Source organism: Centroberyx affinis, unplaced genomic scaffold (assembly GCF_046629955.1).
Source record: "Centroberyx affinis isolate AG114_WGS23_722 - 3 ecotype Tasmania unplaced genomic scaffold, CSIRO-AGI_Caff_v1 ptg003048l_1, whole genome shotgun sequence".
Lineage (NCBI taxonomy): Eukaryota > Metazoa > Chordata > Actinopteri > Beryciformes > Berycidae > Centroberyx > Centroberyx affinis.
This window is the reverse complement of record NW_027281137.1, coordinates 47,383-73,688: the sequence shown is the minus strand read 5'-3', so window position 1 is coordinate 73,688 and position 26,306 is coordinate 47,383. Positions and strand designations below refer to the sequence as shown.

At 41.4% G+C, this 26,306-nt stretch overlaps 2 protein-coding genes across 6 annotated transcripts; one reads left to right on the top strand and one right to left on the bottom strand.

The window, feature by feature from the left end:
* The first annotated feature begins 114 nt into the window (after positions 1-114).
* LOC139659232 (putative RNA-binding protein Luc7-like 1) lies at positions 115-8,980 on the top strand. Of its 5 annotated transcripts, none has more exons than XM_071537447.1 (11): positions 157-302; positions 1,267-1,337; positions 2,551-2,645; positions 4,295-4,393; positions 4,510-4,620; positions 4,743-4,886; positions 5,469-5,645; positions 5,799-5,887; positions 5,993-6,022; positions 6,142-6,309; positions 7,403-8,980. In XM_071537447.1, exons 4-11 carry the CDS (start codon positions 4,298-4,300, stop codon positions 7,527-7,529), a joined length of 942 nt encoding a protein of 313 aa, XP_071393548.1. In that variant the 5' UTR covers positions 157-302; positions 1,267-1,337; positions 2,551-2,645; positions 4,295-4,297; the 3' UTR covers positions 7,530-8,980. The 5 variants fall into 5 exon arrangements, with proteins under 5 accessions (XP_071393545.1, XP_071393544.1, XP_071393548.1 ...); XM_071537446.1 differs by having other exon boundaries at positions 278-302; positions 1,693-2,645; XM_071537445.1 differs by having other exon boundaries at positions 293-302; positions 1,652-2,645.
* A 145-nt stretch (positions 8,981-9,125) lies between these two features.
* On the bottom strand, positions 9,126-24,682 carry LOC139659230 (epidermal growth factor receptor kinase substrate 8-like protein 1). The gene is made up of 19 exons (XM_071537442.1): positions 24,544-24,682; positions 22,528-22,597; positions 22,264-22,422; positions 21,480-21,629; positions 21,292-21,362; positions 19,649-19,761; positions 19,257-19,312; positions 19,003-19,132; positions 18,359-18,447; positions 18,166-18,240; positions 16,243-16,391; positions 15,351-15,495; positions 14,006-14,061; positions 13,813-13,921; positions 13,281-13,406; positions 13,005-13,149; positions 11,402-11,567; positions 10,200-10,332; positions 9,126-9,510 (listed from the first exon to the last, which is right to left on the bottom strand). Exons 2-19 carry the CDS (start codon positions 22,555-22,557, stop codon positions 9,424-9,426), a joined length of 1,989 nt encoding a protein of 662 aa, XP_071393543.1. The 5' UTR covers positions 22,558-22,597; positions 24,544-24,682; the 3' UTR covers positions 9,126-9,423.
* Between the last annotated feature and the right edge of the window lie 1,624 nt (positions 24,683-26,306).

Below are 26,306 nucleotides of genomic sequence, written 5' to 3'. Positions count from 1 at the left end.
TCTGCGCCGTTACAATTGGCCCATTTCAGCACAATGGGCGTATGTTTAACGTTCAGACAGGACGTTTCGTCATTTCCCTAAATTTAAAACGGAAGCTGGGGAGTCCACGAAAGAGAGAAAAGCTGCGAGCGGCGATGCTTCGAAGAGTGAATATAGTTAACTAATATTACAATAAAATACAAAGGAAGTGTAGCCAGTTGCTTGAATTTTATAGAGAAGCATCGAAGAGACACCTACAACAATGTCTGCCCAAGCTCAAATGAGAGCTTTGCTCGACCAACTAATGGGAACTGCGAGGGATGGTGAGTTGCAGCAGAATGCTAGCTGTGCTAGCTAGCTAGCAAAGATGGAGCCATTGCAAAGGCTCGCTTGTGTTGTCGTGTGATGGACAAACCTTGCATGAATGGATGGACTGCAGGCGGCTGTGTGAAATTCAGTAGATCCAGCTAGCCTCTTCTCTCGGGTTTGGATTTAATGTTTGTATCCATTGTGGCTAACGTTGTGACTGATCACGTATTTAATTTCGCTTTTTCCTTTTCATCTCTTCGTGCCGTTTTTTATGAAGTTATTATACGCAAGCAGTGGGTAATATGACAGCAGCCTATTAACGTCGCTTATTCACCAAAACAATTAGTACCGTGTCACATACATATCACTCCTAATCGATAAGCAGGCTAGACCTCCCTCCCTTGACCGAGCCAACTGTTGTTAAATGAGAACCCTACTTGGTCATTAAACCTAAGCTGGCTGACATACAAAATGATAATCAGGTAGCTGAGTAACTTACCTGTACCAAATGAGCACTATAATATCATCAAAGTTATATCTAGCTTATAGACATATTGACCCAGAGATCAACTGATTGATTAAAGAAAGGCTGATATATAGTTATTTTGATAGTAAAACTGCTATTCATGGTCTCTTCCTTTTTATATACAGAAAATACTTATGTAGTGTCTAGTAGCAGTTTGCAGCTGTTTGGATACAAACATTAAAAGATAGATCAGCTGTCAAGTCTGATAGTCATAAGCAGAAAATAACTTACTGCAACCCGACCATCTTACAAATTAGAGGTTGATTCTGACAGTTGATTGAAAAAGGACTATACCTTTTGGCTTATTTTTTAACAAGTTGATCTGTAGAGTAAGAGTGAATTTGTGCTGTGAGTTTGTGGGTGTATGTGTGTTGAGATTAATATCAAATTCTTCCCATACATATGTTGCATACAAACTGAACAATTGTGGCCCCTTTATTTTATTCATAAAGGTTCAGTGTATCTTTGCCAGCCTACATCAATCTGCAAAGGAGTTGCAGAAAAGCCTCATGTTCATCGAGCCGTGAGTCACACATAATTTTTAAAGCTGTTATGATGAATATCCAAACAATTTGTTTGCCTTCCGGAAGTTATTGTAGCCTATTTTTTTTTTATCACACAAATGGGTAAATCTTCAGTGGCACTAGAATTACAATTTGGAGTAGTGTATGCAGCTTGAGCTAAGACGTCTGGTCGCGCTGAATCCAAAGGAGCAGTTCTCAATGTTCCTTTAGACGTCTTTTGTCAGAAGACAATTTTAGCAATCAGTCAAAACAAACACTTTGCACAGATCATTTACAATCTGACTTGTGTATGACTCCCAACTTCTTACTACAGGTATGGGCAAGAAAACTGTTCCCATTTATACTTTTCTACAGCGGGTTTAAAATTCTGCAGCTGAGGTCTTGAAGATGCAGATGGGTACAGTATGTGGTGCAGATCGCAGTGTGTATAAACTAACTTTTTTCCTTGGTTTTCATTTGTATTTTGTGTTAATTTCTTTTCAATGTTCCATATCTGTAAAGGGCTTGGCTGGAGCAATTTTCTGGAATGTTTACTTTTCTTATCACATTTTCTAAAAGCACGGTCTTTTTCTGTATAGTCAACTTTACAACTGTTGTGTTAACATAAAGTGAGAAACTTCCCAAAATTAAGGTAGCCCTGTGAAACATGTTGTTACGTTCAAACAACACTCACATAGCCATTTACCAGTTATGTGCCCTTCTGCTGTATAGCTCTATCTATTTATTGCCCTAGCCTAATCACATGATATTCCACCCTTACAGAGTGGACGTTGAGCCTTATCACAAGCTAAACTGAGTTGAGGCTCTAACATTACTGCATTATAAATGAGGCTTTGGTAAGGTAAGCACCAAGATGAGAAGAAATAACATGGAGAGCCACCTGCCACTTTTTCTTAGTTTACTCTGTTGTGACATCAATAGCCAGATAAAAACCATGGCCAGCAGAGGCACAGTTAGCGTATTACTGGTAAATATAATATTACAGTAATAAAGTATAAGAAAAACCTTGACTTTCAGAGAGTAAATGAAATTCAGGTGTTATCTTTCACTCATTTAGGTGGGCACAAAATCCCACAATGCAGCTGTAGTGACATTGTCATGTGTCTGCCCATTTGTTATACACACAGTAACAGAATAGAAAGCATTGGATACCTCGCTCCTGCTAACAAGTATGTGAGGTCTTTCTCATTGGTTGTTTTTGGACTGTTTCAGGGGACGAGACGCGGCAGAGGGTCAAGTTCACCGACGAGCGAGTCTGCAAAAGCCATCTCCTCAACTGCTGTCCACATGACATCCTGTCTGGAACTGTAAGTCTGCTACTCTTTTAGGTCTGGGTACCCAGAAATAATCTAAATATCAATTTTAAGGCACTGAGAGGTTTTGAAAAGCTTTAAATAGTTGGATTCTCCACTGGATATTAGTACGCCAGTCACTGAGGAGGCAGACACTAGTACTGAAATGTAGGGAATGGAGGGCAGAGAGGTCAGACAACCAAGGAACGAAAGGATCTGTGGGCAGAAACCTGGAATGAAATGCCCTAGGGCTTGTGAAAGGAGGGAATGGGAATCTGTCTAAACCGATTCTGAAAATAGCACTAGACATGCTGAAAGGAACAGCTGAGAATAAACTAGATAAAATCGGGGATATTATCTGTGACTACGGAGCAGAAAGGTTTGGAGTCTATGAAAAAAGATTGAAGGCAACCCCAGAACAAAAGAAGTCTAGGTGATAGCAAGAAATTGACTGACATGTCTGGAAAGAAGGCAGGTCAAGAAGCAATGGAGACATCAGCAGATGAGGAAAAAATGAGTCAAAGCACTGCAAGTAAACTTGAATGATGTGATGGCATCGAGGAGGGCAGAGAATCTTAGAAAGAAATGTAAAAAAGGAGTGCAAGTAATAAAGTATGTACTCCAAAATCACCTAGAAAAGACAAACATGGACGGGGAAAGGCACAAGGAGATAAGGCTCCGTACAGATATCCCACCAGTTGAAAGGCCAAAATGGATGTTAGCCCAACAAAATGGGAAGAAGTGCATGAGCTAGCAGGTCTCCAGGACCCAACAGAGTCCTGGGTATACAGACGTGTACCAGATGTGTTGAGATTTGAATGCAAGCTCCTGAAAGTTGCATGAGAGAAGCAAATAACGTCCAGATCATAGAGGAGAGCAGGAGGAACTCTGATTCTGAGCAAGAATGAGGCTTTAGAAATGAGTTAATTTCAGCCTATTTGCTGCCTCAGTGTAGGAAGGATCTTTAGTGTGATAGCACTACTTGAAACCAACAAACTTTTTAAAAAAGCACCAACTGATTCGGTTAAATTCAACTTTGTTATCCCCAAGGGAAATTTCTTCTTGCAGCTAGGTGAATGAAAACTCACACTGCAAACAACAACATAAGGCCACAACGTATATACAATGAAAGGCAATGGCAGCAAAAAAAAAAACGAAAACAAAAAACACAGACAATGGACAATAAGCTAAATGACAAATTAATGCAAAAAGCAGGAATATCCATGGCTTCTCAGGATCTGACAAGCATCATTTGGCACCAAATTCAATCTACCAGACAACAGAAGGGAGGAATCCATGTTTTTCTAGACCTGGAAATTGGCAGCTAGTATTTGGCTCAGTACCACAATGACACAACCTTCTGTGTGCAGCTTTTGACTTCTGTAGCGGACTTAATGTGAAAATCTGATTAAAGCTTTTCCCAAGCCTATTTCAAATGCTTCCTGTGGAAACATTTAATTTTAAAGTGTTGGTGTCAATTTTGAAGCAATGCAAATATTAGTATCAAAAAATCCCAACGATACTCAGCCCTGCTTTTATTGCATATCAGTCTCATTGTGATTATATTTTTTTAATATCTTTCCGTTAGAGGTAATTGGATTGGTGTCATTACATAATTCCAAATAAAGTTTGTGTCATGTGTGCTTGTTTTGTTTTTTTAATAGCGAATGGACCTGGGAGAATGCTCAAAGATCCATGACCTGGCACTTCGGGCAGATTATGAAATTGCTTCCAAGGAGAGAGATCTGTTCTTCGAGCTTGATGTAAGTGATGTCCTAAAGTAAATCATCTCCATGTGCATGTGCAGAGGTATTCATTGAGTCAGATGCTGGAGTCTTATTTTTTTGTTTTATGTTTGTCCTCGTTTTTTTCTCCCAAGGCGGTGGATCACCTGGAGTCATTCATTGCCGACTGCGACCGGAGGACAGAACTAGCCAAGAAACGCCTGGCTGAGACCCAAGAAGAGATCAGCGCTGAGGTGGCAGCAAAGGTGAGAGCAAGAGGGGAATACAAAGTGTTGAATGGCTGTTTATGTGTTTAAGTATGCGATAACGTTATGTTTTGGTCCAGACATGACCAGGTGTAACCCATGTTGTTTGGATTGTGTTGCAGGCGGAGAAGGTCCATGAGCTCAATGAGGAAATCGGGAAGCTTCTGGCCAAGGCTGAGCAGCTCGGAGCCGAGGGCAACGTGGACGAAGCCCAGAAGGTCCTGCAGGAAGTGGAGAAGGTCCGCACCAGGAAGAAGGATGCTGAGGTGAGGAGGGCTGCTCAGGAATTTATCTTATCCTTCAGTTACTCTGATTACACTTTTTTTTAGCTTGCTTTGATAGTTTCATGTGTACAAATAATGTATATCACTAGTGTCTGAGATACTTTCTTTTATGTTTTAATGTCACCTTAGTTTTATTTAAGCAGGGAGGCCACACTGAGAACATTTTCACTTCCAAGTGTGTCCTGCATACAAGAGGAAACATTTGAGTTTCATAATCCCCACAGTGAAACTTAAACTCACAATGCACACATACACCAACCATCGTGCATATATGCAATAGGAGCTAAGAGAGCATAATTCAAAACAAAAAAGAAAAAAGACTACATTCCTCCTTGGTTAGATCCACCATTAGATTTTAAAAAATTTCAGGGAGAACAAAGAACTTCAGTCTTTGGATGGCATTTCAACTCTGAGGAGTTGGGGAGTGTGTCAAGCTGTTGGGATGTTCAGACAAGTCTTGAAATAAATGGGGACATTGTGCATAATGAAAAGGTCTTTCCTCGAAATAACTCTTTCCCCTTGTGATCCTTCTATCCTCTTGGGTTTTTTTCTGTCTCCTCTCAGGAGGAGTACAGGAACTCCATGCCTGCCTCCAGCTTCCAGCAACAGAAGCTGCGGGTGTGTGAAGTGTGCTCTGCTTACCTGGGTCTCCATGACAACGACCGTCGCTTAGCTGACCACTTTGGTGGGAAACTTCACCTGGGCTTCATCCAGATCAGAGAGAAACTGGATCAGCTAAAGGTACATGCCTACCTGTCTCCCCATGTACAGTATAAACATATTATCATTATCATGAAACTATAAAAAGACTGATCATGATCTGTTTTGAAGGTATGCATTAAGTCAAGTGTAGTTTCACTGCTAATCGGATACCGGTCTTTTCATTTTAATCAGAAAACTGTGGTCGATAAGCAGGAGAAGAGGAACCAGGAGCGCCTAAAGAGGAGAGAAGAGAGGGAGAAAGAGGAAAGGATGAGGAAGAGGTGGGTGCAGGCCTTGTAAAGTCCTGATTTGACATCTATGGAAGGGAATTTATTGTTTGCATTGTTATATTTTACTGTTAACTTTGTTGTCCATTTATTTCACAGGACCAGATCACGAAGCAGAGAGCATAGAAGGTAAGACATTCCCCCATCCATGTACAAAGAAACAAAAATCATTTTGTTTGTTCAGTTTATATATAAATGAAATATCTGAGCTAAATTACAAACCTAAGTGCTGTCTGTTGTTCTTTCAGGTCCCGTTCTCGTGACCGCAGGCGGAGGCGTTCACGTTCCACATCGCGGGAAAGGCGCCGTTCACGCTCACGCTCCAGGGACAGGGAGAGGAGGAGGCGGCATCGCAGCCGGTCCCGCTCCCGCAGCCGAGGCCACCGTCACAGCCACGAGCAGAGCTCCAGACACAAGTAAACACACAACCAGCTCAGCCACTCACACTGTGCTCCCACAATGCCTTGCTCACAAGCAAAAGGCCCGTAAGGCTCAGACACATTTGTCAGGAATGTGTATGCGTTATTTTTGATTTAATTATTTGTTTGTTTTCCATAATTGTAGCTTTTTTTAGAGACAGAACATCCATTCTTTTGCCTGTTTATAAAAACAAACTCAGTGGGCAGTTCAACCCCCTTAGGACTTTTTCTTTATTCAGACAGAAAACTAAAATGTGAGAGTAGGAGAGGCACAGGAGAGAAAGTTGTGACGAGATTTGATTCTAGTCCAACAAGTGCATATATTTCTATTTCTATTATTACACAGCTTTGTTCTGATTGGCCAGTGAACACATTCTGTAGTCTATTTCTGAATAACAAATCACTGTTTCACATAACAGACTGCTGTTTCACATCTAATTATATCACTGCAGTCAACAAGTCCGGTTGATTTTGTTGATTTCTAATCAAATTCATTGGTGACACCTCATGCCATGAAGACATTACTCCTTAGTTACTGCAGACAGTCCTTCTCGACTTTTTCTTTCTTTTAAAGCTTGTAAATCGCTTTAGCTTGTAATAAAACCATTTTAAAGTGATATTTCATAATGTCTTTAGGGAGTAGCCGTGTAATAAGTAGGATAAGGAACAGCGATATGGTCATTATTGGCATTGAAATCCCCTTGCCAGACCTGGATGTTCACACAAGCCTTTTTATGCGGTTAGTTCTATGTATTTTTTTTTTATATCAACATTTAATTTTTGTTTGCCCACACACAACACCCATTGCACGCCTGACCATCCTTCTAGGGTGATTCGTCTTTGTGAGGCCCTTGCCAAAGTTTCCTCCATGTTTTGTTTCCTACTAAGGTTTTTGTGGGAGTTTTTCTATGGTTCTCATTCGGGATTGTTGTTTCATTTATTTCTAAATATGGGTGTTCTGAAGCCCTGTGACACATGAAACTTGACTTGAAATAAGCACTCCCGTTCTCTACTCTCCTCTTTGCTTTCCTGATGCATTTTTGTGTCACTTCCCCTGAATGTGTGCGTGTCCCGCCGTCTCGTCACCCAGGTCATCCAGGGACCAGGAGCGCTCGTCCAGAGACAGGTCACGGGAGCGGGAGCGGGACAGGAGGGACGGCGTGAACGGCAGGTCAGACTCGCGCCGGGCGGACGACAGGGACATGGGGGACCTCTGAAGACCAAACTCCATCCACCACAACACACACACACAACCTCCTCCTGTCTCTCTCACACACACACACACACACATCTGTCCATCCTCGCATCTCCGGGAATGATAACCCGATGTTATACAGACTCTCCTTGCCTTGTATGATGAATAAGCTCATCGTTCCCCCACCTGACCCCTCTTGTTTGACTTTGCTTTAACAGCTACTGCAGCCAACCCAGTGTGTGTACATAACTGCATACAATCACCTGAAATATTATATGCATTCTCTTTTCTAGCATCCAGATATAGGTTGTTTTTTTGTTTTTTTTTCTTTTTTTGGATGGGGATTAGTTATTGGTCAGTGATGGAGTGTATTGTAATTCCCACGCATCTGTGATTTGGTGGCTGTTTATATTCAATACATGCTGTCTGTTATATGCGTAAAAAGTACCTTGCCCTGATTCCAATAGAAAATGTTCAGATTAACCTTGAAGAAAGCATAAATTGACGGTCTGTTGGAATGAACTGGAAAATGAAACGGATCTGTGTTCTTTTTGTTATTAATTGTTGGTCTTTTGATACAGAATTGCTGTCTGTAAATATATTTCGGGCCTACTGATTGTCATGTTCAGAATAGCCTTATGCTATCAAGGCTTTAATTTCCACCCCTGAAGGCTTTCTTCTCACCAGCTTGTGGTAAGCAGCAGTTTGACGTTGCACGGCATGAGTGCAGTTCATGAATGTCTTTCTCCACAGATTTGTCTCCAAATAATTTAATTCGATAAAGCCCTGTTGTTATTTATTTTTTAAGAACTTGCAAATTTGAAAATCAAAAAAGGTTTTAAGGTTGCTAGTTTTAGTATCTAGCTTATGTCTTTCAACTTCTGCCAATTCCCAACTGATGTCTCAACTGATAAAGTTTTATTTTATGCTGCCAATAGTGAAGGAATTGCATCTGCTTCAGAGCTTGGCCAGTATAAGTAAATGCTTTTTTTTTGTATTGTTGGCATTGGTGGCAAGTCTCCTTTTTTGTTTTAGAATTTATTCCCATCCTGATGATGTTTTCTTTTTTTTTTATGTAATGAAGACATATTAACTTCAAACTTAGTCTTGGCACGTGAAGCAGTAGGTTAAAAAGTGACTGTTCTTGGTTTCTTGTCATTAGAAATTTGCCACATTTGAAATCCTATCCTAAAATTTGGTCAATATACATTTGAATCGATCTGATGAGCCAGTTCTGACAGTTTCTTCCGTTGCTCCATCTACATCAGCCTCTAATAGTTGAATGCAAACACATTTAAATGGATGCTTTGCTTTACCTAATGTGTGAAGTCTGTAGACTTGTCATAACTGTTTGTTTTGCTGGAAAACTTTCTTTAAAGTCTCAATAAAAATCCCAGCCTTTTAATTTTTATTGTGTATTGGCCCTTTCTTGCCATGGTAAAATGCACAAGACTTGGTGAGAAATCAGCTGCAGAATGATAAGACAAGTATTGTACAAACAAAAGATAAATACATTCATTCAAGTTAGTCTTCAACTACCAGGCAGAAATGGCACAGGGGAAGCAATCATACATGTCGGCATTAAGTTAAGAACAGTGTACAACACAAATTAACAGCCTTCAATGTTAAGAAACTAAAATTTAATTTGCACTTGCTTTTACAGAGAAGAATTTGCAAGCAAAGCCCTGATTTGTGATTCAAGGCCAGACACTGGCTTTGGGATTAAGTATCAAAATGCCCTTCATGGATGCTGCTTTTCATGGACATCATGTTGTTAGTAGAAGGTCATGGCACAGTCAGGGGTAGATTGTGTCCTCTGGCAAAAAGAAAAATGGAGCCTTTGCTATTTTCAGAGTCCAATATAAGTGATAGCTGTATTCCTCATTGGAAATTCATGATGTAGAGACAGCTGGGTTTCACAATGTGCTGCTCTCCAGTTTCAGATCAACCTTCATTTTCTGTTTCTCCATGACTGCCTCCAGCTCTGTGGCTTTTCGGGCGTCCTGTGGATCAAAGAAAATTGAATCAAATCAGGACGAATGTACATAAAAAAGAGTGTTGTTTTTTTATTGTCAAGCATGCCATGTGGTAATAAGATAAGATAACTGCATAGTTTCAAATCTAAAAGTTGCACAGGCCTCCATGCTCCCAGAGTCCAGAGGGTTGTAGGCTACAGCGAGACGATTATCGCAAAATAACCCCCGACATCACATTATTGCATTTGCAGTATTACATAGCTACTTATCAAAGATGCAAATCACTTTATACGAAATACAGATTTGGAATTATTTTATTAAAAACGACTGTAATTCACGCGATTCCTTAGAAAAAACAGTCCAGCGGGACTGCAACCATGGGAACGTCTGTAACTAGCATGGAAGCTAGCATCATTGGACTAAGCTGTTGCAGAACTGTAACCATAGCAATGTAAACAAATCCAGTAAGATTGACGTTCAGCCTCTAACCAGCAATTACATTATTTGTGCTGGAAAAATCTCCTGTGTTTCTGACCTTGGTTAGGTGAGTGTTTGTCTTCGGTAACCAAAGAATAACGTTGTTTTTTTTAGGGTAAATTTGATTAGAACTCAACAAAATCAACCGGACTACTTTAGAGCGGAGTGATATGATTAGATGTGGCACGCCTCAGAATGCGCATTGGCCAATCAGAACTGAGTATTTGACAGTTCATTACCTCCAGCAGAGCTTTCTGCACGGTGAGCTGGCTGTACACTCTGGCGCCCTCGTCTGGAATCACAGCGCGCAGCTCCTCCTTGTTGAGGGAGAAGAGCTGAGCGCCTGTCAGCACGCCCAGACACGACACCGTGCTGCAGGACACACACACACACACACACACACACACACACACACACACACACACACACACACACACACACACACACACACACACACACACACACACACACACAGTGAGGAAGGAAGAGAGAGATTAAATCTTCTGTTTGCATAAACTGCCCGTGAAATTCTCATGACAAATGTTTTAGCATTATGGAACCTCCAATCTTTAGACTTTTATTTCACACACTTGAAACTGACATGGTTGAAAACTGTGTGACTTGAGAATCTGCAGGTCATTGCTATGACAGATTGGAAAGTCGTAACGTAAAACTGATCTAGTGGATGTGGTAGAATGTTTGTCTCAGCTTTTACATCCAAATAAAAATAAATAAACTCACTCTGAAATGAAAAAAATGCCTTTGTAGCTCATTCTAACTATTATACCATACATCTATTTGACAATTTATGCCAAAAAACAATGACAATGTTGACAAAAACGACAGATTTTTTATCTTATTAGGTTTTTATATCAAAATATTATTACTTGTACTTCCTGGAAAACAGAACATCTTTAGTGGTGACATAAAAACTCCCACCCCTCCGTCCCCCCCATCAGATAAAACTGCCTTTCTTTCCCTAACTGATTGATTCACACTTTTGAGTGATCCCTCCCTGCATTATGTCCCACCCCAATATCCTGTTTCAACAAGAAATGCATCACATTAAGGAAGCAAGATGCTCTCAAAATGCTGTTTCATTGTGACTGTGGTGTTTGACTGTTGTGTTTAAGCAGAAAATGTACCTTGATGTACCAGAAAATCATCCTACGCACTGTAACAGTTACCCTTTCCATCTTTTCTAATTCATTCTCTCTTTTTTTTTTTTTTTTTTTAAACATCTCTTTATTGAATTTTCAAAAGGTTCTGGTATACATAATACAAGATCATCATATAATACACAAAATATAAAACTGCCCTCCCCTTTCCAAACCCCCTTTCATTCTCTCTTTTAATGAACTCAGGTGTATCTGTGGAATTTCAATGTGAACTGAATGTGGTTAATCTGGTCTGTGGGATTATGGCAGCGGTTGTGACTCACGGTTCGCTGAAGCCCTTCCCTCTGAGCCAGTCGGCCACCTCCTCTGGAGGTGAGTGGTAGTCCAGGGGAACAGAGGTGTCCGCGGAGCGAGGGATGACCAGCGGCTTGTTCAGACCGGCCTTCCCATTGGTCAGCCTCTGCAGCAGCTCGTCATTCACCAGCATCACTAAGGAGGTGGGAGGTGGTACAGATATTTAGGCTTGTATTTTATACCCGTCTTATTCTCATTTGAACTGTTTCTGTTCAGGATCCCAACAGAGCTGACACGGGCAAGTACGAATTTTCATTGGTCTTGTCCGGGTAATGCTTACTTGTACAAGTGAACACTATATGTGGGGGGGCAGAGCTTTACCCTGTATGATTCTCATCCATCTGTGGATGGTGAGGTTTTTGACCAACATATGGGTTCACTCACAATGTGCATCTAAGTATTTGTTGTGTTTGTTGTGTTCTTTTATCTTTCTATTTTACTTGATTTGATTCTTTTAATGCAATATATGAATTTGATCTTTTTCACTTTGTCTCGATGCTTTTAATGTTTTATGTAAAGCACTTTGAATTGCTTTGTTGCTGAAATGTGCTATATAAATAAACTTGCCTTGCCTTGCCTTGCCTTGCCTTGCCTTGCCTTGCCTTGCCTTGCCTTGCCTTGCCTTGCCTTGCCTTGCCTTGCCTTGCCTTGTCTAGGCCTTTCACACTCAACAACTGAATATAACTGTGACTCAGTGGCAAACATCACACAAGAGATGGGTTTCACATTACTGACAACGATCATTTCATCCCCTTTTTGTCTTTGTCCTTTCCATCTTTGACTCATAGAAACTACATACAACTACATTGACTACATAGAAAGTAACTTTGTGCAGTGACAGTCTAGAAAACTATGATAATTACTGTAAACTTTCAGCAAGGGAACATTTTTGTCAGATTCAGTACTATCATATGCCGGGTTTTATAAGCACCTGCCTACCCAGAAATTATAACCACAAGACAAACACAAATCATTTCAGCCATCTAATTGTGAGAATCCCTTGCCAAAATATGACAATTATGGACAATTATGGACTTAGATCTTTCTTTTATAATATGGTGCAGCTTTTCTTTTACAGCTGCACCATATTTTTGGAACAAGATTTCCTTACATATTAGAAATTGTGCATCTCTTGTCATCGCTAAACAATCTTATAAAAACTTCCTACTGGAGGATCAGGTCTGTCATCAACGATTTGTTGTGTAGTCAGGTCGTATCCGGGATTGCTTCCAAACCAAGAACCAGAATCCTTTTAAATTCTTCTTTTGTTACTTCCTTTATAATCTCTTGTCTCTTATAATCTTCTTCTTTCTTCTAAATATCTCTTTTGAATCGTCTCCTTTTTAAATACTTTGTTTTCTTTTTCTGTGGCTGCAGGACAAGAAGCCTCTATAAAGCTACAGTTTTTCTGAGTAGGGCCCAAAGTGTTTTAAATATCGTGTATGGTGTTTTAATCTTTTTTCCTGTATAAATAAATGAATGAATGGATGAAAATCCTCCTTGCCACACGAGACAAAGATTGTCTCTATGACACACCCACACACTCACACACCCGAATGTAGAGTGTGGTACCTTTATCTGAGTCCTCCGCAGCTGGGATATGTTGGCTGTAAGGCGGTAAGCTGCGTGGGCGCTGGGGGGAGGGGGCTTGGGGCGGGACAGGGGGGCTGGGAGGGGCCGCAGAGAAAGGCCTCGTCAAGGGGGGCGGAGCTGGAGCCTGGGAATGTGGAGCGGAGAGAAAATAACACTGGAATTCGTTCAGGTATGTACAGGTGAGAGGATACTGCTGTGCTTGTGTGGTTTGTGTGGTTGTGTATGTGTGTGTGTGTGTGTGTGTGTGTGTGTTGCCTTGGGAGGTTTGTTGGTGATGAGGCTGTCTATGTGAGCTGCAGGCTCCAGGATGTTGAAGGGAACAAAGCCAATCTCGTTGAACCGATTGCGACACTTCCACCAGCGCTTGGACGACTCGATCACCTGTCAAAGACGTAAGTGAGTGTACTGCTGGGTGTGGCGAAAACCAGAAAATATGCTTTCTAGATGAACGTACCACACTAACCACTTCTAAAAACATGAATCATGTTGTCAAACCCAGTGCCACGTCATCAGTGTCTAAAAATTCCTCACTATCTGATCTATTTATACTTTGAGGTTGGCAAATGTAGGCCTCCTTCCAATGTAATATCTGTTTATTTGACTCAAGAAACGCCCACTATGGTCATAAATTGATCATTAATGACTGAATAAAGAACAGCGTCTTCCTCAGCTACAGTAACACCTGCTATATCAGTGGTAGTTATAGGGTGGGAATCAAAAATACGCCCTGAACGCCACAGTCCTGTAATCACTGTGTAATGGCAAACAAATGACTTGACTGCATTACCTCAAGTGTTTCTCCCTGCAGCACTGAAAGCTCGCTGCTGTTCCTGGCTACAAAGTCGTAGCTGCAGCTGTAGAGTCTCTCTGGCTCAGGCTGGGGCACGCTGCTGTCTCTGCAGAGGAGAGGGAATGGAGGCTGTTATCGTGCAGTGGAGGTGAATAGTAGTGATAGTTGAGTGTTTTGCTCTTTGACATACGTTTCATCACCGATGTGGGTGGCAGGAGGTCCGACCAACTGAGGGGGCTGCTGCTGCTGCGGGTGAGAAAGAGACAGAGATACATAAACATACAGGAAAACAGAAACACATACACACACGCACACACACACACACACACACACACACAGGCAGAGAGAATTAACTTTGAAGTAACTAAATCACAAATACAAAGGCCGCTATGCAGGTGAGTCATATTAAGTTGAATGCCATTTAACAGCATGTTTCAACTTTAAAAGAGGTCTGACAAGCAATTTTCAAAGCGATATGAGGCAACAAACACAGTTCCAACAAGGCCAAAAACTTGATGCTTGAATTGCAGGTGTATTGGTCACAAAAACACTAATTTTAACAATTATAACGTGGCAAGGAAACCACAATTTGCATTGGCGAAGAGGAACTGTGGTAGCAAGTTGAAGCTCACCTACAGGGACAGATGGGCACTTAACAGGATAGTTGCTAAACACCACAAAACTACAGCCTCAAAAATTACAACCAAGTGAATCAACACCTCTGTGACACAGTCTCAACAAAAACTGTAGGTTTGAACTTCACACAGCTGGTATTTAAAGCAGGGCTGCCATTCAGAAGCTACTTGTATCCAAGGCCAACACACAAAGATGCATAACCTGGTGTAAGGAGCACAAAACCTGGAGCCTGAGCAGTGGAGGAAAGTAAGGAGTCTGATGAGTTTTTCACCCTTTTTCCTCCATCCAGACAGGCTTATGTTTGGAGAAAGCAAAAGGATGCCTCCAACCCACAATGTCTGTTGCCAACTGTTAAAAAACACTGTGGTGAATCTGTAATAGTTTGAGCAGCCACCTCAGAGTCATTGGGTCGGATAATTGCTCTGCATGGCCGTATAACAGCCAAGGAATTCCAGGCCATTTTACAGGACCAGCTGCACTCTTTGGTGTAAACACTGTTCCCATATTCCAATATTATGATGCTCGCATATACAGTACACTGCTAAACAAATTCAAGAGTGGTTTCATGATCTCCAGGATGAAGACGAAGGATGAAGATGAAGTCAGATGAAAACACCATTGAATCTTTATGGAAAGTAGATTTCCACCTCCTTCATCCTTTAAAGAACTGGAGGCATTCCTTCTTGAAGAAAAGCTCCAATATCCCACTGCACAGTTCAGGACTTGTATGACAGCATTGCAAGGAGGATTTAATTGTTCCATTGTGTTATTATGAACAAACCCTTTATGTCTGCATGTAGACACTCTGATTTTCCGTGCTCCTCACTGACACACATCTCTCTCTACACACACAAAGCGCAGGAAGTGTCTAACCCACGTTATCCGCAGGTATTCCATACCTCCTGTTTTGCTCGGAGGGCTTCATGTTTGTGCTGTGACTCGACCGGATCCTCCCAAACCTGCCCGTCCGCCCTCGAGGCTTCTGGCTTCCAGCCGTCCAAAAACACTGGAGTGTACGGAGCGACGGGCCCTCTGAGCTGAGAACTGAGAGAGGAGAAGAAATCGTCAGTACTGCTCCTCATCACTCATGGGTATCACGTTACAGTGCAACCAGAAACAATGGACAGTGTGAATAGGGTTCAACCAATATGGCTTTTTGAAGGCTGATACAGATGCTGATATTTTGGTATTGAAAAATATTTTGTGCTGATGTTCAAAATCTTAAAATTTGCAATTTTCATGCCCAAGAAATCCTCCAAAATTCAGTGTTTCCTCCAGAATGTATTCTTGAGAGGGTTGACAAGGCATTTATGCCATCAAGTGACACTAAAACTCTTCATTAAAACCCATACTAATAAAATTAATTTAGATGGTAAGCAGCTCCTTAAAATAAAATAAAGAAAATAAGATTTTACTGTAGGTTTTTATGTAGCTGTGGTCAGGGAGGAACCTCCATCATAGCAGTGGATGAAATTGACTGGCCAATATTCAATATCTATATATCAGCCTAACCCTAATTGTGAAATAAGTGAATCCAGCAAGAAAAGAAAAAATGACTGTCAATATTAACCATTTAATGTTTACTTTTTTAAAGAAAGAAGTAGAAAGAATTTACTCAGCAGTATTCAGTCTAAAGAAAAGCGTTTCAACTCAGTGGATCTGGGTCAACATTCTTTAAAACAGCAAATATTGACACTGTCATTTCATGTTACTCTGATCTCCGACTGGCACACCGAGTGGCCCTCGTCACTGCAGGTAATGAGGCGTGGGGTGATGATGCAGATTACTGACCGAGGGAGAGTCCAGTTGGGGCCCAGAGACGTCCACAGCTGCCTCTCCTCCTCGCTCAGGCTGTCCTGCAGCAGGGAGACGGCCGAGCTGGTGAGGGCGGGGCTGGCCACCGAGGCTCCCAGGGCCGGCCCGCCTGTCGTCTTCACCATCTGCACACACAGATAACACAACACTTTGTTCACACTGTCGAAATGCTCAGGGAGGGCTGATAATGTCTAACAATAGCTGGTGTGGTAGTGAAATCCACACTATTGCTTTATTACTAGTGATTGACTGTTGGTTGATTAAATTGCACATGAACACTGAAAAAGATCTTTGGATTTACTTGGTTCCATATCACTGAAATGTGTTTAATCAACACAAATGATTTGCTTTGGATGTAATTAATTGTAATTGATTGCATAGCGGTAAGAGTACAGACATAACTTCTTTGAGTAAATAACACTTATGATTTTGTAAACAAACAACAACCAATCTTTCCCAGTTTCTTCAGCAAAAGCAGTCTTAATGGAGCTTTTTTTCCACAGTTACAACAATCAGTGAGCATACATGCACACACACACACACACATAAAGACCCAATGGACGCACCCAAGCGCGCACACACACACACACACACACATACACACACACACACACACACACACACACACACACACACACACACACACACACACACAAACACACACACAGAGTAACACATGCAATCCCAGAGACATGAAGTTTCTCACACCTGTCTGCCTCTTTCCATACAGGCGTGTCAGGATACACACATCAAACACACCCAGTCTGCCTTTGATTCTGTTACTCTAGGCTGATTCATATCTTGATGGGAAAAATTAAGGCAATATGCCATTCATGTTGCATCAAACATCAAAAGGGACACACCTGAACTTCCATGTGTGACGCACACTTGCTAAATATTTTATTTGGAAGTATATCTTATCTTAATTCAAGTATTACAGTGCATGAGTCAAGAGTAAATGTATGTGTATTGTGTTTAATTTCATTTCATTGTTTGATTTCAGGAGAATGTGTCACACTAGAAAGGCCAATGGATTTTTTGGGGAGGGTCTAAGAGAACAACAAGTGATCAAATGAAGCAGGTAAATATATTTAGAAGTAGTATTTCATTGTGTAATTCTGAAAATCTAACAACACTGGTTTGTACAGAACGTCGGTCTTGGAAAAGTCATGGAGGGACATTTTGAAAGCTCAGATACTTCCAACCTAAAATTCAAAACAGCAGTCAAGGAAGAGCGGCTTGGCTGTTCTCGTGATAAAAGAGTCACTGCTCAAATCCAGGCCAAAATGTGTTTGAGGTTTTCATTAAAAACGCATTCCTGCACACAAACTGCAGAAAAACTGCCACGCAAACAAGCCCAAAGCAAATGCTGCATTTATCATATTCAGCCTATCTAGCAGGGAACTGCCTTGTGTAAATACTGAATGGCACTTGTAGTTCCTGGCAACATTACCTAATGGCAATGAGGCCTTTTCCATTATTTTGACACAACACATGCTTACAGTCCCTTTTACGCACTAACCATACTGTCCAATGATTTCCCAGGGACTAACATGACAACACACACAGCCTGTTTCCACTACATCAACAATTAACAGGTAAATTATTATAATCATAATCCAAACATCTATAACTCCAGCACCATGGCAGTCACCAAATGTTTTTCTCTCCACCTTTATTCTCTATTCATCTGCTCTTAGTTATTGATATGACATCATGGGGAATAGTGATTATTACATAAGATAGTATTTTAAGACGCTCTTCACGTCCCGCCCCTGGCTTTTTATTTATCTGGCCTGCTATAAAAGACAAGACCTCGTGCTGACAGCAATAGCAACAACAGGTGTCCCACCAGCTTTGCCAAGGCAACAAGGCAAAGGCCATGACTGACTTACTCACCATATCCAGCGGTTTGAACACATGGTGCACCAGCTCCTCTGATGAAGGGCTGGAGATAGCTGACTTCAGACGGGCCTGGAGAGAAAGAGACAGAGACACAGAGAGAGAGAGAGAGAGAGAGAGATACACAGTGGTTAATATAATGCAAGATAATAAAAAATGAATTTGAAATATGACCTGGTTAAACACACACCAGTAGGCTGAAGCAATATTTGAATTTCTGGAAGATATCGATGAATTCCTCCTCTGGCGGGGGGCGGGCCTTCGCAGTGAGTAAGTCCTCTGTTGTTGACAAACGGTGACACACAAAATACACATAAGTGTTATCAGGTCATCGTGTTATCAGGCTCTACGTCCAAAAGATTTGTTGTTTCAACCAGTTGTCTAGGTGAATCCAATTAGCTTCCCATCAGTATGAGATCACTTCAAGACTAGAGCTGCAACGATTAATCGATTAGTTGTCAACTATTAAATTAATCGCCAACTATTTTGATAATCGATTAATCGGTTTGAGTAATTTTTTAAGAAAAATATGTCAAAATTCTTTGATTCCAGCTTCTTAAATGTGAATATTTTCTGGTTTCTTTACTCCTCTATGACAGTAAACTGAATATCTTTGGGTTGTGGACAAAACAAGACATTTGAGGACGTCATCTTGGGCTTTGGGAAACACTGATCGACATTTTTCACAATTTTCTGACATTTTATAGACCAAACAACTAACTGATTAGTCGAGAAAATAATCGACAGATTAATCGACAGTGAAAATAATCGTTAGTTGCAGCCCTATTCAAGACTGATAGTATCTTCTGGAAAATCCCCCCCCCCCCTCTTTACCTTCAGCATTTTGCTTTTTGCTTTTCTTCTTTTTCTTCTTCCTCTGGCTCAGCACTGTGGCAGCCTCAGCAGTCTGCTGCAGCTTGGCCATGAAGCTCTCGATGTCGTCAAAGCAGTGATTGAGGATCCCCTAAGGAGGAGAGAGAGAACCAGTTAGTTATCCTGTTCAGGTGTGAGTTACAACCAGAGCTGATTGGAAACACAACAATGAAAAAAAACAACAATGTGTGTGTCAAGGTGATGGGAAGGCGCACCACTTCTCTCTCCGCTCGCAGGAAGGAGACATCAGGCCCTCCGTTCACGCCGTTCGCTGTTGTGGACGAGAGGAGAAGATTCAGTTCATCCATTTTCATTCATCGCCCCGGTATTTCCTGCATTTGGAATTCCTGCCCCCTTCACCCCACCCCCCCTCCCATCCCACCCCCCAAACACACACAATGTAATCTCTGTGCTCCTGAGAGCCTTTTACCTTAAATACCTCTCTCTGTGCCTCACTTCTCTCCTTCCCTTCCTTCCTACCTTCTCATCCTCTCCTTTCCTCTGACTTCAAGCACTTCCCACACAAAGCTTTTTACTGACACGGCAAACACGTAATTGCTTGAGCGTGCGGGAAAAACATTCACGTGAAAATAAACAACGGTCTCACCTCTGGGTCCGGGGTAAGGTGGAGGGTTGGGCGGAGGGGGGTTGGGAGCGTGTGGGATGGGGTGGTTGGGGATCTCGTAGGGGTCGATCATCCCTCCGGTACTCTGGGGAAGCCTGGAGGACGAGAGGGGAGTGTGTCAGCGGTGCAAATGCAACATTTTACATTTGAAAAGCTACAAAATCAATTTGACAGCATTATGATAACAACTGTGCCTTCTTGTAGGCGCAGCAGCACTGCTGATGGTAGAAGCCATTCACTCAGCACCCGACTTTACAGGGAAACACCCTAGAGTTGAGGGCATACAGCATTGAAACACACTGAATCACCCTTTTGATTGCCAGACAGGCTCATCCTCTTTCTGTCCGTCTCAGCAGCCTAGGTGACTAGTTACAACAGGAGGACATCTTTGATCGCTGAATCCAATTAGACGACACAGTCCACCGTCAACAGAAGTTATGTTGTTCCTTCTGAAACTCAAGCCTGCAGCCCTCATATCAGTATCAGAGTACAGTAAACAGTGCGATTAAGCTTACTCATGGCTAAATATCACACAAAATACAACGCCTCGCTCTAAATTCTCCTTTGAAACACACCAACAAATAAGAAGGGAAACCAAGTCTACCAAAAGACAACAAGGACATGTATCAGTCTAGGTCAAAACTTTGGCTGACATTGGTATGTTTACCTACCCTTGCACGCGCATTTCTGCAAATACCTCTGTGTTGTACTAATTCAAACGTTGCCAGTATTACAGTGGATCGGTACAGGTGTATCTTCAAGCAAAACCCAGCAAATTCCCTTACCAGCAAAACAGTGTGTGTCCTTTTCACGTCCTTTAAGAGAGAATGTGTTTTTAATCCGTTCAGGCCCTGAGCCCGCGCACCTCCACCGTCATCCCTCTGCTCTCCTCTCTCTCCTTCCTTTCTGTCACAATGGCCTTGTTCTCTCTGTCACACCTTCTTAAGTTATGTAGAAACCGGTAAAACGGGTCTGTCCTCTCTTGCTCTCTCTCAGCTGTTTACACTGTCCTCTCTCTCTCTCTCTCTCTCTCTCTCTCTCTCTCTCTCTCTCTCTCAGACAGGTGGATGGTGTCTCCAGGCCGCTTTGATTCAGTAGAAACCAAGAGATAATGGTGATAAGAGCAGGGAAAGGCAAACAGTGAGAGACGGGATTGAAGTATAACGTTGTATTATGTGTGTCTGTCTTTGTTTGGCCATGTGTCTGTTTTCCGTATGTTTGTCTATCTAACTCACTCTCTCTCTCTAAAACACCAAGGGACATACTGTATGCATGCAGGGACAGTACACACACACACACACACACACACACACACACTTTGCTTTTGGAACTTCCAATGACAAGACATGGGAATGGCGGCACTCCAAAAACCGTAACCAAACAAAAATAGGACATGATTATTTGTAATTTTTTACTTTTTACAGCTAAGTTAAGGCTAAAGGGTTTTAGCATTAAAGCCTTCATCAGAGCCATTCCCATGTCTTTTCATGAATTCATTGGAAGGTAGTCTGTAGTTTTTGCCACAACATTAAACCATGAGAAGGTTATGCAAGAAGGTGGGTGGACCTGCTATACGGTTTGCATTGCTTTAAGAAGCATCACCATGACCGTGGTGTTCACTGTACCTGAGAGCCTCGGGGAGCTTCTTACTCGAACCTGAAACCACGGCTGTGATGTCATCGCAAATCTGCTCCGCCTACAAAAGAACAAGCAGCACGGTGAGGCGGCATCACTTGTAAAACCTGACTGGGTAAGAGCTTGTGCTTTGTCACAAGGTACCAGACGGGACAGACGTCACTCAGGCCTCGCTCACCTTCACAGTCTCACAGTTGAAGAAGTGAATGTCTGGCTTCTTCTGATCTGTGCTCTGGCAGACCAGCAGAAGGAGGGATGGGAAGCGTTTTTCCGTGTGAATGGCATCGCAGCGGTAGATGGATTGGATAGAATATTTCTCCAGCTCGTCCTGCATGAGTCGATGACATTTTGAAAATCATTATCTGAGCTTGGTGGAATGGCATTTCTGAATCAGGCTCTTCTACATCTACTACTGCAGCGCACTGCTGTATAGTCATTCTTTCATCCATAACCCAGTAGTACATTGCAATATAATATTTTGAATAATTTATTGACTCATTAATACATTAATTCAATTTAATGACCCACCACTTGGGCTGGGCCATATTGACAAAATCAAATATCACAATATTTTAGACTGAATATCTGGATATCGACAATGTGACGAGTTTTTGGGAATGAGTATTCATGCTTTCATAAGATATTTACACACAAGAAAATTTAGAAAATTAGTTATGATCATTAGTAATCTGTAATGTGTAATCAGTAATAAGTAATGTGGATATGTTGAGAAGGTAAAGCCAATATTTGTTCATTTTACTCAGCCAGAACAGGCTGATAGGTTCAGAAAAATGTGTCACTTTACTGTAACGCAGCCTTTAAGACCAGGAAAAAGTAACATTTAAGTTATTTAACATTACAATAACCAAAATCCCAGACTATATCTAGCCTCATATCACGATATCGATATTATACGATATACCACCCAGCCCTAGCCACCACCCCCAGCCTGTGGCCCTCACCTGGCTCTGTACATCTCGGAGCCGAATGGCCTCCCGGCTCACTTCCAAGATCATCTGTTGGCTCCACAGCTTATTGGCCTGAGCCAGGGAGGAGAGACGAGCCTGGGCTTCCTCCACGCTCTGCACCTCCCCATCCTGCAGGGAGAACGTCAACAGGTGCTGCAAACCGGGGAGAGAGAGAAGTAAAGGATGAGGAGGAGGAAAAAAATATGTGTTCACTCCTGCAGGAAACGGGTTGTATCTGTATCTGCTCATGGAACTTACATTGACAAGATACCGTGAGATGTTTGTCATCCTTGGTCCGCTCTGACAGCTGCTCTAGTGTTTTACGTTTCTGTTGAACATGGAGAGAAAATGATGGAGACATTTTGTAAGGTAGAGTGGCTCATGATGAAAAGGCTGCTGGAGCGTGGGGAATGGATTATTAGCTTCATTCAGAAAACATATCAGGTGGATTTACAAAGGGTGTAGTCAAAAGACCTTTGATCCACTGACGTCCACTGATGACTCATTTTAACGCAGTGACTCTAATTTCAGGTATTTTTCCTTCCTTATTTTGCCTTGGCCAGTTCCAGAGAAAATACCAGTCTGTGTTAAAAGAAAGTAACATCCTCATTCATATTTTTACTTCCCCTGCTTCAGTCTCCATCAGCCTGTCCCTCCCTCTGTTTGACTCAGTAACCTGGGACTACGTCGTGTGACTGAGCCGCCCAACCAGTCTGACCACAAGACAGTGTCGCCACATGTATCTCAACCATTCATCTCTCTGCTCCCCAGTGGCCATCAATACTGGGATCACTGGTACTGAAGTCGGGAACAGTTTCAATCTGGTATCACCCACACCTCTTCATGACTGGTTTCATCAAAACGTCTTACTTTGATTCTGTTGGTGCCAAACAGGCTCGCATGGTACTCATATGATATGCTATTTCAAAATAAAAGTCTGAGACACTGCAGTTAAGGATAAATGACTGGTTATTTGTGCACATTTTCCCTCTGTAGTGAAAACAGTTTTCAAAACATGGACTAAAATCACACCAAATTCTTACATTAGCAGAGCTGAATTTCTACACTGTGCTGCTTGCCTACAGATCTCAGGATTAATGTCCCTCTAAGAAAAGACCTTTTTGTGGGAAATCCACATCAGCAAATCCTCCTTACGATAACTATCTCCAAAACACTTAAATCAGCAGTCTAGTGTATGTTTATAATGTATGTACACTTCATAAGTCATGTTACTATGACAACAGAATTCAGGAGTTGATCAAAGGTCAAGTCAAAATAATTAAAATGTGTTTTAATAAGGATATGATGACCTATGATGAGATTCAATGAAATGCATATGATTTTTCCCAGATATCCACATCAGCAGATCCTCAGTCAAGGTTTAATGAAATCTCACATTGCGAGTTCTTTGATTTGGACTTTAGATGGTCTCAGGTAGCTTGACAAATCACTGCAAGAGAACAGCCTCCACTGGCATTGCATTCATACATTAATACTAATCATCACCAGTGGTGGAAAGAGAACTAAAATATCCTACTCAAGTAGAGGTACTGTTAATTTGCTTATATTTTACTTAAGTAGAAGTAAACGTAATGGGGAGAAAATCTACTTAAGTAAAAATAAAAAGTAGCTAATTTAAAATGTACTGAGAGTTACTTTTTAGAGAAGGGAACAGTTAGATCTATTCCAAAAGGAAGAGAGTAGAGTTCAAACTAGATTCTTTTAATTGAAAAACTTGGAAATTACAAAATAAAGTGCACAAACAAAGTAAAGCCAGATTACTCTTCTCACTGTGAATGGCTCCAGAATTTGTCAATTTACTCTTTTCCAGTTTCTGCTTCTTATGGAGAGCCATAAAAATCTGTACTCTGTAATGGATGTGATTTAAAAATGTAGCTATGTACAACACTTCAGTGAAAACATACTTGAGTAAAAGTAAAATTACTGACTTGAAAAAAATACTCAAAAAAGTACAAGTACATAAAAAAGCTACTCAATTACAGTAAGGCGAGTAAATGTAATTAGTTACTTCCAACCTTGATCATCGATTTAGTGAAACAAAATTAACACACAGTATAAAATGTCATACAGGTTCTGTCATGGTTCATGGCTACAAAACCAAATACCTGAGAATGAAGTAATCACAAGACGATCCATTGGCAAACCTTCCACTGTACAAGCTTATTTGTTCCCTCAAGCTATTGTCTAAAAAATCACAGTCATAGATAACAAATACATAGACGGATTAGAAACAATTATTTGTGATCAACTTACCAAGGTTATTAGACTTCAGATACTTTGGCTCCTGAAAATATATCAGCAAATGTGTGTGTGTGTGTGTGTTCGCTGTCTGTGTGTGAGTCTGTGTGTGAGTCTGTGTGTGAGTCTGTGTGTGACTGCAGGTATCTCATTCCTTGCTTTCCTCTCTCTTCTAAAAGCTTTTCCAGAGCAGAGGTGTGTCACCACCGCCCAGTCCCGCCCAGCACACCGCTCCACCTTAGAGATAAAAATATTTGCTCTCTCTCTCTCTCCCTCTCTCTCTCTCGCACACCCACATACTAACAAGCACACACATTTCCAAGGGTGGAAGTAACTAATTACATTTAATCATGTTACTGTAATTGAGTAGCTTTATTGTGTACTTGTACTTTTTTGAGCATTTTTAAAAGTCATTAGCCTATTTTTTAGACTTTTACTTACGTACTTTTTGCCAAAGTATTCCTACTTAAATCTCATCCATTACAGAGTACTTTTTTTTCTGCAGGATCTTCATAAGCATCACAAACTGGACAATCGTAAATTGGTCACCTGTGGAGCCATTCACAGTGAACAGTAAGTCAACAGAGAAGAGAATCTGGTTTTATTTTGTTTTTGCGCTTTATTTTGTGATTTCCAATTTTTCAAAGTTTGGACTCTGTACTCTCAGAATTACATAGGAAAGATCTAAAAATGTCCTTTTATCTAAAAGGTAACTCAGTAACTTTTACTCTGAGTACATTTTAAATTAACAACTTTTTAGTTTTACTGAAGGAGTTTTTTTACACCAGTACTTTTACTTCTACTTAAACCTACAATAAGCAATATCAGACCCTATAACCAATCCTGAAACTAACGTGTGCTATGTGGAGACATAATGATATAAACCAACATCCACACAGGAGCCAGCTGTGTTGCTGTTTCCACCTCTTTTCTAAAGCTTGTTGTCCAATTCTGCACCGGAACAAAGCTCCTCCTGGTCGGTTCAGCTTTTCATGTTTATTTAAAGTAGCTTGTCTCCTCCCTCGCTGTTTAAAAGCAGCCCTCACCCCCTCCCATTCCTGAAAAAAAATCTCATAATGGTGGAATCGATGAAGTGAGTGAGTGCTTGTTAAACTAGTAAACTTGCTACCTACCTCTTCACTTGTGTCATTGTGGGACATGTAATCTTGAGAGGGAGAAAGCAGGTACGTTTAGCTTAGCTATTAGCATTTATCCTTCCATTTGTCCTTATAGGTCTCCGTAGTGCAGTGGCTTTTATTTACAAATGTGTTGTGGTTTCTGTCTCCCTTTAGTGGTCAGAAAAATCACTTATTGCAGCTTTAAGTGAAATATCAGCAAGTTAGGACATTCCAATACTCTTTCCATCACTGCACATTTCACAGTGGGCCACATTTGGGAAATCTGTGCCCACAGAAGGCACTCCCTGTAGGCCGAATAGGCAAACGCCTAAGTTCTCACGCATCCATTAATTTATTTTTTCTACTTTCAAAAAAACAAAACAGACAAAAAAGTGTGTTTTACTCAGTTTTTTTTAACTTGATGGTAGGTAGGATTCGTCTCAAAATGGGGCCTCCAGAGATATTTTTTTCCCTGGGCCTCCAGAAGTTTAGAGCCGCCCCTGTCTGTGCCATAGGCTACACCTGCGCAGGCAGGCACATTTCAATACGTTACCTGTCGTCGCACAAAATGTGGCCTAATGCAGCAGACAATTTCTAAATAAATACCCGGAGGTGTCATATTTCACAACAGTCTGTGTGATAGGATGGGACAAACCTGCG